The 12,859-nt window shown below is 38.6% G+C and overlaps 1 protein-coding gene across 13 annotated transcripts in view; it reads right to left on the bottom strand.

Moving 5' to 3' along the window:
- OSBPL3 (oxysterol binding protein like 3) overlaps positions 1-12,859 on the bottom strand; it is a 90,327-nt gene that overhangs the window by 34,999 nt on the left and 42,469 nt on the right. For 10 of the 13 annotated variants that reach the window (XM_040589410.1, XM_040589407.1, XM_040589409.1 and 7 more), the window contains 5 exons: positions 10,914-11,157; positions 1,911-2,027; positions 1,651-1,704; positions 1,329-1,442; positions 410-580 (listed from right to left, as the gene is read on the bottom strand). In XM_040589410.1, the coding sequence (XP_040445344.1) occupies positions 410-580; positions 1,329-1,442; positions 1,651-1,704; positions 1,911-2,027; positions 10,914-11,006 (549 nt within the window). In that variant the 5' untranslated portion in view covers positions 11,007-11,157. Of the gene's footprint in view, positions 1-409; positions 581-1,328; positions 1,443-1,615; positions 1,705-1,910; positions 2,028-10,913; positions 11,158-12,859 lie in introns of those variants that run through there. The other 3 variants (XM_040589412.1, XM_040589415.1, XM_040589414.1) reach the window with 3 other exon arrangements.

The raw sequence follows: 12,859 nt of genomic DNA, 5'->3' as shown, positions 1-12,859 counted from the left end.
GAGGTTTTATTAGCTAAAGGATAAATGAAAAAATGCTAAAGAAAAAAAAATATCTAGCTGAGTGCTCTTCTGTGACCCAGACTAATCTTCACCAGTACATATTAGACAAATAATGATACATGTCTCAAAAATTATGAGGATTCTAACTCATAATGCAGTTTTAAAACTGATCATGATGATATAATTTACTGCAATGAGTAAACAATTAGAGGCTATTATAAAATTTAACAGCATCATAGAGAAAACTGCATAGGAGTAAATCAATAAATAATATAATTTTCCTCTTGACATTTTAGATCATAACTTAAACCCCACCACAAACTTCCATTACGCTCTTCACTTAATAAAGACAAATCAGACTAATGTAATCCCTGATGAAAGCTCATTATTTATAAATCATAATTATTACCTTTCTACCCGGAGTAGAATCACAGAAACCAGAGACAGAGTCCGCAGTAGTAGACACAGGGAAAAAAAGATTATTGACATCATGAGGAAACATGGAGATTTCGTTCTGACGGTACATTCTGTGGTGACGAAGTTTTGCTACCCATTCATCAAACAGCTCCTGAGATTTCACCTACACAAAATTTCAGATTTTTTAACATTCACATTCAAAATCACTACCAAAGAAATGAAGGTATTTTGTGCTCATTAGACAGCTAGCCCGGCTGACCTTTACTGGCAAAATATCAGGAAAGGTTTTCTAATGATGCTCTTACTAAAATACATAATGTTTGAGCTTAAGATAACATGAGAAAAATAGAAATTTCAATTAGTATAGTTATGACTTCCAATGCAGAATACAATACTTAGCAACTTCTAGATGGAAAAAACCCTCAGTATAAATAAAAAAACCCTCACATATAATCTGTCATTTCTAAATTGCCATTTTTAAGGTTTAGTCAAGGTTTAACTAACCACAAATAGACATTTTATTTTGGTGATGTATTTTAAAACAATTTATTTCACAAGGATAGATAAATCTACAGATCTGACTGGAAAATACTTCTAATAGATAAGACAAAGATCAAGGTACATCTACTGAAAAGAAAAGCATTTGTGCAACAAGTGCGTACTCTTTGCTGAAAAAAGTGCTGGGTGAAAGGAGTGCTGCTAAACATGAAGCATCTTTGAAGTTTCTATTCAGAACAGGGTTACTGACTCTGGAACAGTACAGTAAGGTCTCTCAAGCTAGTATAAACTAGTCTGCTGAGACAAAAGTAAGTTATTAGTGTAACTCACATACCTATTAAAAAAACGTGTCCACCATACATAGCTAATGTTGGCGGTTTTGCGGCAAGGTTATAACAAACTTGAAGACCTACCTTCAGATGGTATATCTGCTCTTCTGTATCCAAATCTATACATTTTGTTGATTTCTTTACAGACATTACAGAAAGTCCAACATCAATACAGCCATGAAGCTTCCCTCTCTCTATCTGCAAAAAAAAAGTAAAAAGAATACAATCACTCCAGAATAAAGCAAAAGGATAGACATTACCTGCCAAAACCATCATTTCCCCCTCTCCAACTGTTTAGAATGGCTGAAACTTTACTTCCCATTGCCAACGATATGGAATTACTGTTACTTTGGATAAAATAGTGTTGTTACCTTATAATGGCCTTAAGGGTGTTCAGATCACTTACATCAGCTTGGCATTTAGAATACTTCAAAATCCCTCTGTCCAAAAAGAAATATCTCTGTAACCAAAAATGTAGAGAATTAAAACCAAAAAAACCCACCCCCCAAAAAAAAACCCCAAACAAAAAACCCACACAATCACCCACACCTGTATTTCTTTGGAGAATACTTTATCTGCTCTTAAGCAACCTTTTTGCCATAAAACCCCACCAAGTAAGTCCCAGTCACACGGCATCAGGCTTCCACATACACGTTCCTTTCCTACCTTATGCCAGCCCTTCAAAGGCCATTTCCTCTTTTTCAGCAAGCAGCCCTCCTGCTTCTGTGGCTCCTGGGTACAATTCATTGCTCCCCGGAGTCCTTCTACAATTTCCCAGCTGTCCTGCTCAAACAGAAAACCCACATGTAGATCTTATTTCTTCCAAAGAACAGAATTGAAAGAGAATTAAAAGAGATTAAACAGGAAGAAGGCTATAAGTTAAAAACCCAAAATTATACTGAAATCTAACCTTAGATCAATCTTTACTTGTGTATCTTCCAAGAGACAAGATCCTTTTTTATTTTGACAGAAACTATACAAAGTAAACAAAACACTATTTTTCTGACACCATCTTTCATTGAGTGTACGTGCTTACCAGAATTTCATGTGTATTTTTCTGTTCATACATAGACACAGTGTATAGCCACAGCCTAGTCACTATTTAATGAAAAAAAAAACAAAAAAAAAAAAACCAACAATGAAAACCCTTCTGCCATCACAGGCAGAAACAGCCTGTGCTAAAAGGATATGTTTTATAGGTTATGAAACAGAAATAAGACACTGAAAATGAAGACCTTTTCTGTAAAACTTTTCCCCATATTCATTAACTCAATGTTGTGTGTTTGGTGTGAACTGCAGCCTCCCTTTACTTCAGTAAAGATAATAGAATAAAATAAAAACAAATGAAAAAGCCAGGGAAGTAACTCAAGTACTATGATTAAGATGACATAAAGGGAGAGTACAAGAAAAATAAAAAAACACCCTTCAGCAGATACACCTCTAATTAAAAGAAGGTCTCTCTTTTTTTTGCCATCGGGAGCTCTTAAATGAAACATATCACAGCAACATTAACAGAGAAGAGAATAAATCTCATAGTATTGTTACAGTTTGTATTTATGGAACAAACGCTAATGACAATGTAACAAGATTTCTGATCAGAGATCTCACGAATTATTTATTGCCAGCTACCACTGGATATCATAGATTAGAATTATGAACAACTGACAGGAAATGGCATGTGCTAGTACCATCCCCATGTATTTGAAAAAGGCAGAGAATACTTTAACATAGAATTTAATGACGAAAAAGGACCAGTATGAAACACTTTGGCCAAACCTGATAGGTAAGTAAGTACTTGTGGTCCTCTGTAAGACACGTAGGGAAGCATTCCCAAGAAGTGACTGACTAAAAAAAAAAAACCAACACCCAACCTTTAAAATAAAAACTAAGCAAAAATCAACAAGAGCTAGTTGTGTTCATTTATCCATCTCCTGAATCCTTAAAAATTCAGCCCTAGAAGCCTAGAAAAAAAAAAAGTGAGGTAACATGCTCATTACTTGAGCAACAAGGCATAGTGGCAAACCATCTTAGAAAAGACATTCTTTAAACAGCTTAAGGAATGCGATCTTTTATTCTACCACATTACTGGTGACACTCCGCTATTTTCTTATTATTTTCTTTGCACTGCACTTTATGGAACAAACTGGAAAGCTGCTCTGCTTTCTTGGTTTGAGTTCACTCTGCCAGCACTCACCACACAACAGGCTGCATGCAGCAGAAGTGTGGGGCTGAGCAGCTCCCGTCACTCCAACATCCTACAGACCACCCAATGATGTTCTACTACCTGAAGGTAAGTGAAAACTGCAGTTTTCAAAATTGTTATCATGGCACACATTTCATTTTATGCTCCGACAGGTTTGGGTTTTATCCTTGTTGGTTTTGTAACAAATAGCTTCTTTACTCCCTCCAGCCTAAGAGGTATTTTGACAGCTACTTAGATATCATTATTTCTAACCAATGATCATGAAATCAACTTCTATATTGCAAATGGAAGTTACACTCCATATTCATTATTTTTTTTTACTTTCACTACTTCGAGACTCACTTAAAATTCTCAATTAATCATGAACCCTTTCCTGATTTGGGGTAAATTACTATGATACCAGATCAGGGAACAGAGAAGTTACTCATGGATATCGTGAGCTCGCGGGCTGAAGGGAGAGCAGAAGGCCTCCTGGGTTGTCTCCAGCACATCAGCCCAGCACCAGAGAGCCACAGCACTGGCCTCTCACAGGGTGAAGCTGGCAGAGAACAAAGCAGAGTCAGCCTGTGCGCGTGGAAGGACAGCTAGCTAGAGCTTGCTAGCTGCAGTTTGACAGCTATTCAAGCATGAAGGCAGCTCTAAGCCTCCACAATTAAGGACTTCCCCCCCCCCCCCTTTTTTTTTTTTTGAAAGAACCTTCCAGTCTGCAGCCTTGAAAGCCAAAGATAAATGATGTTCCACCACCTCTTTTACCATCAATGTGAATATTAGACCACTAAATGCTTTCACTAGTGGTCTTGGATTTCTTTTTCCCATTAAAGATTATTTATTACTCTTATGTAATCACAAGAATTGGGACTGTTATAATGGCAGAGAGCAGCCTTTTTAAATATAATGACACACAGTGTAATGCTACAATTTACATAAACTAACAGCTGAACTTACTGCTGCTTAAACGTCCAGGGGTGGATAAAATCTAATCGCCTAAGAAAATTACAACCTACTAAATGAGCCAATATAAAAAATAATCTTGACATTAGCCGATTTCAAACTGGAGACTTGGATAAAGGTAAACATTTTTAAAAAAGAGAAACCTAATGGAACTAGTGAGAGATAATGCTAATTAAGAACCAATAGGAGCATCTGTGAGATTAAGAAAAATGTTGCATTTACATTTGTGCTTCTTTGAAATTAGCCAGAAGAGCTTAAAAGCTGTTTTGCCTGATTACCAAGCAAGCTATTTCCCTTGTCTTCACCAAAATCTGTTAAACTGCAGTCCCTATCACACAACTTTTCCACTGAGAATTAATCTGATAGCAGTCAAGACTAGTGAACAGTAGATCCTGTTCAATGTCCTAGCGTTACACCTAACGAAAAAAGTTTCTTGAACTTTGGATCAAGTTCTCACAGATTAGTTAAGCTTCAACACAATATATCATTGATAGAGTCATCTGCTTGCAGGAGACAAGCAGAAATTTGAGCACAATCAAGAAAAACACAAGAATCCAGATCCAGCCATCTGTAAGGATAAGCTTTGAAAGAAAAGGGCTCCTGAAGTGAGACAGGCCTATGCTACGTTGGGCATTTGAGGTGAAGAGAAATGAAGCAGCCGAGAAATAGCTCAGCCAATTACACCCACTTGGAATATACATGGTATCAATAGCTTTTGTCAAACTTTAAATAAAAAAAGCACATCCTGGCCTGCACTGCAACTCAAATTTTGTCTGGGCCTCTCCCACAGCCCAGACCCAAGATGTCACTGCAACTCAAATTTTGTCTGGGCCTCTCCCACAGCCCAGACCCAAGATGTCTCCCATGTTCCTGCGGGAGAGTCACATTTCTCACTGTTCTTCAGGTCAGTGAGGCAGCCAGGAATGTGCCTTCACCATTAAGAAGTGTGAAAATGGGAAGAAAAGCTGAAGTAGGTGCACTTCTTCCCATCAGCAAGACCAATGGCCTGCCAAAGCTCAGGTGGTGAAGGCGAATCTCCTGCTCAGATTTCTGCCCTGGGAACCTCACGCTTCAATTGCAAACTACATAAAGGTAGCTTAGTAAAATTAGAAAGGAACCCTTTTAAAAGCACAAGACTATTTAATCAACTATGTTACCCAAAGAAAGGCAAGGAATAGCTCAGAGAATGAACACTTTGGGGACCTGCTGGATGCATGCAAGGTGTAATGCTGCATTAACAGCATCTGCTCCTCTTCCAGAAGAGCCCAACCTTTCCCACCTGAACCCCTGAACTCCCACATTTTTCAGAATACTGCTGCTGTGACTGGTTTTGCATCCATTTGCTCTTGACCCAGACCCTATGGGATCTCGAGCAGTATTTTGTTTTGCAAGAGATTTGACACCTCATTTAATGAGGAAAAAGCATCAGTTGGCTATTACTGGGAGCAGCTGCAGAAGCGAAGAAAACTGCTTACTCTCTAAAATGAAGGCAAATGAATCAGGCTTGTCAGTTATCATCTGTTCTCATATGTTTGAAATAGCAGAGGAGCAAACTGGAGATACAGGATTTCCTGAAAGCTACTGGAAGCATTGAGATTATGCTCCATTTTTCTGATTCTTATTCCACAACAGGGAACTGAAAGAGAGACCCCAAACCACAGTGGTAAATTAAAAAAACCCACCACCACATCTCCCAAGACACACACTCCCCCCCCCCCAAAAAAAAAAAAAAAAACAACTCTCAGCTGAATGGCATTAACAACTACAGCATAAGCCTGATGTCCAGATAGGTCATATCTTAACATATATCATACACTACAAAAGATTTTGCATCATTATGGGCCAATATCTACACAAAATGATCAACGCTGCATTTGCTGCCCAGGGAGAAATTTCACTCAAGGCTGAAGGAGGAACATATTCTTGCTTTTCTCAGGTCCAGTTTCAGATCAGCACTAGGACATCACCCTGTAGTTGCTACTTGTCTTATACCGGCTCTGTGGCTGAGGGAAAAGAAACATACACTTTGGTCTTCAGAGATAAGTCTGTCATTAGGTAGCTGCAGTCATTTTCTTTGTTTAATAAAATAAAAGCCTTCTCATTTTCTGCAAGGTTCTGTACCATACAGCTCCTCAAGGCAAATTATTTCAGAGGAAAGAATGAAGTAATGAGTGTGAATGGCGCTCAGGCCAATGCTTGCAGTTTCAGCTCCCCGAACAAAACAGATGACAGTGCCAGACTTTCTTCCAGTGTAAAATGCAGTCAGTTGTACTGAATATTTTAAAGTGCCAAAAATAGAAATCTGCTTTGTGGAGGGTAAGGGCTGGCATCAGCTGCAACTAAAGCATTTGTTACAGTTCATAAAATTGGCAGAAATGCTTTAATTTTCTTTTTTAGAACGTGCTTATTTAAAGTGGCTCTCCTGCCATAAAGCTTTTCCCTACTGAATCTATTTTAAAAGTTAGTTAACATATTAGACTTAAAAATACTACCACAATATACCTTCTTTTGATGACAGGCCAATTTAAATTTAAAGGAAATCAACGCCAGTTTTCCTTCCTCACAAAACACAGTTTGAGTTGTGGCTCTGTGGAAGAGATCCCTTTCCACGGCTGAAGGAGAGGGGCAGAGATGAGCAGAAATTGGGAAGCGGCAGTCCTATGCCGTGGGCCTTCAAGGTGAACGTGAACGGAGTGGAACAGGAGTAACAGCCTCTTCAGTTCTGTAATGGGCTGCCTCTCACAGAAAAGGGGCACCAAGTGCAGCAGAACAAGGAGCAGGCTCCTCCAAGCCCTGCAGCCCTGCTTAAGTTACACTCCTTTCCAGCACAGTGCCCCATCTTCTGCGTCACGGGACTGACACTTCACACCAGCAACACACTGACACGTAATATTAGCAGACACAGCATCCCTGCACTACTGCGGCTCCATGGCACAACCCCAGGTCACTTACTATGTGGTGCTAGTGTGTACCAGCAACAGAGTCTGTGCCTAGGAAATCAGAGACAGTCAAAAGTCAGATCCCACTATTTTTTGGGCAACTCAATCCCTGCAAAACTCTCCAGGTCTCTTCCCGCTGCGCTCTTCCAGATTTCTTTCCACTTAATCAGGTTAAAAGTACTGCTGTGTCAGACCAGAGGAAAGCACCTGTAAGGCAGATATTTCGTTATCCTACAACAATGAGCCTAGCTCTGAGGGGTCCCTGAGCAAGGCGCAAGTGTTTGAAGGAGGAACAAGAAGCCTCCATGGAGCTGGAAAACAAAGGAAAGAATATCAAAATCACAGCATGTCACTCCTTAATTTGCACAGCATATGGCAAAATTATTTCAACTTTCATGATACTACCCATAAAAAGGTATCAATAACAGTGCTATACTGTACTCTTTCTATCCTGACTTTGGGGGAAAAAAAATCATCTGCTGGAGGTGTACGTTGCACACGTAGGTTTTTGATTACTTTTTTTTGTAACAGTTTTACATAATTCTAGATGTTGCTTTTTTCTTAATAGAACACCTAAAGTACTATCATTTAAACTAAAAAGCAGACAAAAAGGGCAAATTAAATAAATCTCAGACAATGGCATCACTCATCCCAAGTCCTGTCAGCCCTGAGTAGGTGGATATTAGTAGGGATGGACTGTGAAGCTCCAATTTACAAATACAAGAGTCTGAGTGAGATAAGCAATTAATGATATAAACAAAGCTACTTCATCAGGTGTGACAAGAAATCCTCTGTGGGAAGGAGGGAGCAAAGGGACAGGACACAAGAAAGTTCTCAACATCCTCGCTGCTCAGACTAACATTTTAGATTTTATAATATATGCTAAACTATATGGTTATACCACTGAAGAGAAGGTCTTTCTAGCAAGGTAAATATCTTTATAATCTCCAAGACCAGAGCCTTTTGGGGAATGGGAACCAGGAGAAGATATCCATTCCTCACCCAAAGCACTGCTGTAATGCAGTGCTCCAGGCCAGTAAGTCTTGCAGAGTACTGTCTCTTAGACCTAAAGGTCCATCTTTCCCCCCTGCAGCACAGAAGAGCGTATCTAGCAAAACGTTCATGGAAACATGCTATCATCACAAACTATAAAAAATAAATTAAAGAGACATAAAGGAAAGTGACCCACAGAGGTTATCTTCAAGTAAATATCCAGAGTGCATACTGCACAACATATTTAAATCTTCGTTTTCCCCACCAAAACAGTTTGTTCTATAAACTGCAAGACAACTTCAGTGTGAAACAAGAGCCATGTGAAAAATACCAAAAATGTCAGGGAATTAAGGAAGGAACAGCAATACACAGCCATGCACATGAACACTGACAATGACGAAAGAAACTGTAATTTGGAATTCATTTCAGGTTTTTTCTTTCTCAATTTTGCTACTTTGAAGGAAGACTTCTAGACCATTTCAGCAGATGCAAACAACAGTTACAGGATAAGCTAGAAAGTTATGGCACTTGGTAAAAAGGGAAACAGAGAAAGTGTTGAAGTACTCAGAAATATTAGACGTGCCTATTTAAAACTAAAAAGATCAGAAAGACCAGTAGAACCTTAAAAAGCACAAATAATTTCTGAAAAAACATATTTGTAAATTTTCAGACTGTATAGAAAAAACAAGCAAGCAAGCAGAGCTTTTAGCCATGCTTAGTGATCATTCCCCAATACAAGTCACACAATCTCTGCAACTTCTGTGGGCCACCCACCCAAAACCATGGACTGACAACCCATGTAGGTTCCCCAGATGCAAAAGTATACTGTTGCTTTCTTGGTATTGTAATTAGACTGACCATGAAAAGAGTAATACTGCAACATTGATGAAGTGGAGATACTTACCACAATGCAGCGTATAATCACAAAGAAATATCAACTCTATCGCCCTTCATTGGGAAACAACCTACTTGCTATCTCCACTTAGCTTGACCTGTTAGGTATATGAGGCAATTTACCATCTCCCCGACTATAATGAATGAGCACTGATGTACCAGGAATACAAACAGAACACCAAGTTGCACCTCTCACCTTGGTCAGGTACACCTTGCATTTTTGTACAAGGATCAAAACCTAAAAAATTGTGGATTGACAAGGTGACATTAAACCTTACTGAATTATTCCTTTTCTCCAAGGAGAGCAGGTGAGAACAAAATGGATAAGAAATGGGACCTGCTAATAATAGTATCAAAAGCCTGAGCTAGCCAATAGATTTGATCGTGTTAAATGGCAGTAAGTGAGGTTCTTGCAGAAATTGCTTCTGCATAAGTAAGGTTGCTTATACTGGCTGTGTAACACACCAGTGGATTTAGTCATGCTCATGCAAATCTTATTATTTAAATATTACATGATAACACTTGATAGACATGAACTATTGAAACAGACAATACCAAATGCTTTAAATTATACTTTTTAAAGGTAATCTCATACCTTTAAAAAGGATCTGAAAAATAATGTTACAGGAAAACAAGACATCCAGAAAGCAAGGATTTCTTTGCTCAGTATAGTAGAAACACACAACATTTCTTACAAGCACAGTGCTTTTAAAGTCATAAATTGTTCAGAGATTTGTCTGCCTTGTGAATTGTATGTACAGAGCCAGAAAAGCAGGTGCTGTTTCCAAACACATCTGAGGTCTCCAAAGCTTTTGGGGGATTGGGATGCTCAATTCTGATTCAAATTTCAACCAGAGGCAGCTTCAATACCTCTATTTTCACAAATACTGGCTTAGTAGAAGTTTCTGTTGAGCATATTGCTCATGATTTTACAAGCATGGATTGAGTGTGTTTAAGCTCAATTCTCACTACAGCTGCAGGTCAATGCTTCTTGCCCACAAACAAAAGCCATCCTCAGCAGTCTCACTTGTCAGGTGCAAGCACTCGTAGACTTGTCTTTCAAAACAGTAAGGTTTAAAGAATAGCATCGCCTCTGCAGAAAACAAACCATCCTTTGCATTAGGCACCCAGATGCATCACGTTACACACATACTTTCATAACTACGGTTCCACAGCAACACCCAGCACACACAGGGACTCACAGACGCTTTTTTGTTGTCAGAGGCCCTATGTCACGCTTCAGACAAATGAGTTCTCTTTCACACATGCACACACACCTTTCCCTGGAAACTTGAAATAAGCAGAGCAGTTACACAATATTCTACCACAAAAGTGGTATATTACAGGGAAGAGATGGGATTTCAGGACCAAACCACTAAGACCAAGCAGCTACAGCAGCAATATTTCACTATAAAAGCACCATACATACAGTGTGATAGAAAATCAAATTCACTGTTAGCATTCCAGTTTTACAAGTGTCTGCTATTCAGTAACGTCTATTTACTGCATTTGACTCAAAACAAGATGCTGCTACCAACAAAAAATGAAAACAGTAAGGAAAATGAAGTGATGAAACAAAACAAGTAAGCAATAGGAAAACAGAGTTTAAAAGATTCACCAATATTCAAAAGCAAAAGTAACAGCCAATCCTAGTAATGCTTTCAGTTTGGTTGAAAAAGTTTGCGTTACCTGTCGACTTCCTTGCTTGGAAGAGCAGCTGCTAGTACTTCTTGAAGGAGACAACATTTTCTGGGATACACCAAAGCTTTTTTCTTCGCTCATGATCCAATACCATTTATTTCAAACAAGCTCCCTTAGAACAACCATTAAAAGGTAATTTAGAAAAAGTGTTGGAAGACTCCCGAGGGAAATGCAGAATTCATTCTTTACCCAAATGCAGTCCCGTGGCATGATCTGCATCCCATGGAAATTCCTAAAGGGGGAAAAAAATCCCAAAAGCCAAGTTATCAGATGCCATCTCTTACTGCCCTCCTGTAGCATGAATCATAATAAAGCCTTTGGTAATACAAGCTGACTGCATTACTGTACATTATGAGAAATTAATTCAACAATCACTTTAAGACAAATTTTCAAGTCTCAAACAAGAACGACATGAATTTTGGATCCTAAACGCACACTTTAATTGTCACTATTTATTAAGAGGACAAAGTACAGTATGAAGCTTATTTTTAAAGATTTAAATTCATTAAAAAAACATTAATAAAGACACAAATAGGGTATAATAAATTTGTATATAAAATGGAACAAAACAGCCTCAACATGTGAAGAAAGCATCCAATAAAATGTCTCCCAAAAAGGATGGTGAGTAATCAAAAAAACACCTCTGTTTCCCAGTTGCTTGATAATTTAAACAAGTAAGCATGGCTTCAGGTTGTAAGGAAAAAAAAAAGAAACTTCTCTCTATAAAAAAGCAATATATAAAAGCTGTGAGTGTGCAAATTCAGCTACATAGAGCTGTGCATGAGCACTCTTACCTGGAATCACAAAGTTGTAACTATCGTCACATTAGTTGTCTCAGTCTGGGACTGGAAGAGTAATTAGCAGTCTGTTTAATAACAGTGCTGTTTGTAGCATATGCAAATAAAACCCATGCCAGAAACTCCAAATAATGGATTTCCAGTGTGGGTAAGAGTTGTCATGGTAACTGCATATTTTTTTAAAAACCAAACAGAGGGCATAACAAAAGGGTGATGCTTTCCAAAACTTGTGGTGGTGAAAGAGGTTTATAAATTGTGTATCACTTCAGATTTTATTGTCTTGGGAAAAAAAAAAAAATTTCCCATTAGGAAGAGTGCAATTCCTCAGTTTGCACTGAGGAAGATACGCAATTTTTCACAAGGAGAAGAGAGATTTCATTGCCAAACCAGGGAGGCGCTACTTAACAATCCCCTCACAGTCCTGAACTGGGATCACTGGTTATGGAAGTCTGCCATTCATTTTTTTCTTGAAGAGGCTTAAAAACCTATTCTGAGAAGCAGAATTTTCAAATCCCTAGTACACTTTGTGTATTTGAAGAATTAATTTTCCTTTAAAACAAACAAATAAACCAACACCCACAAACAAAAAAAAAAAACCACCACAACAACCCCAAATAAAACCAGGTGCTATATTTAAGATGAAAACAAGACTATGTTGCAGAAAACCTCTCTCCCTACTACTTAATTACCCCCAGAGCAAATCTATGCTCAGCAACAGTAATGAACAGCCCTGGTCTCCAAAAGCCAGGTGAGAAAGCAAGCTTCGCTGGGGCTCTTTCACTGGTAAGGCAGGCTGGCAGCTGTGTCCAGGGAACACCAGACAGGTACAGTGCCAACAAGCAGTGTGAGAGCAGAAGCAAGCCAGAACAGTGCAGCAATGTGATGGCAAGGTCTGAACAGGGCCCTGGGCGTGGGTTTCAGCTGAAATTACTACTGAGATTAGGAGTAGCGCCTTTTGGAGAAGGTATAGTTGCTTCCTATGCAGAAGATAAATTTGTGTGGCATTTCATTAAGGACTAGCACTTTTAAGAGGTTTAAATTTATCTGACTTCATGCAAGCTTTTAACTGTGAAGTAAGTATGAAGTATAACTTTCTTACTTAGTTTCAAACTGTATTTAGTAAAAGAGTTTAATGAT

This window comes from Falco naumanni, chromosome 4, assembly GCF_017639655.2.
Source record: "Falco naumanni isolate bFalNau1 chromosome 4, bFalNau1.pat, whole genome shotgun sequence".
In the NCBI taxonomy this organism is placed as follows: domain Eukaryota; kingdom Metazoa; phylum Chordata; class Aves; order Falconiformes; family Falconidae; genus Falco; species Falco naumanni.
Note: the sequence above shows the minus strand (reverse complement) of the source record. Positions and strands in the feature narration are given on the sequence as shown.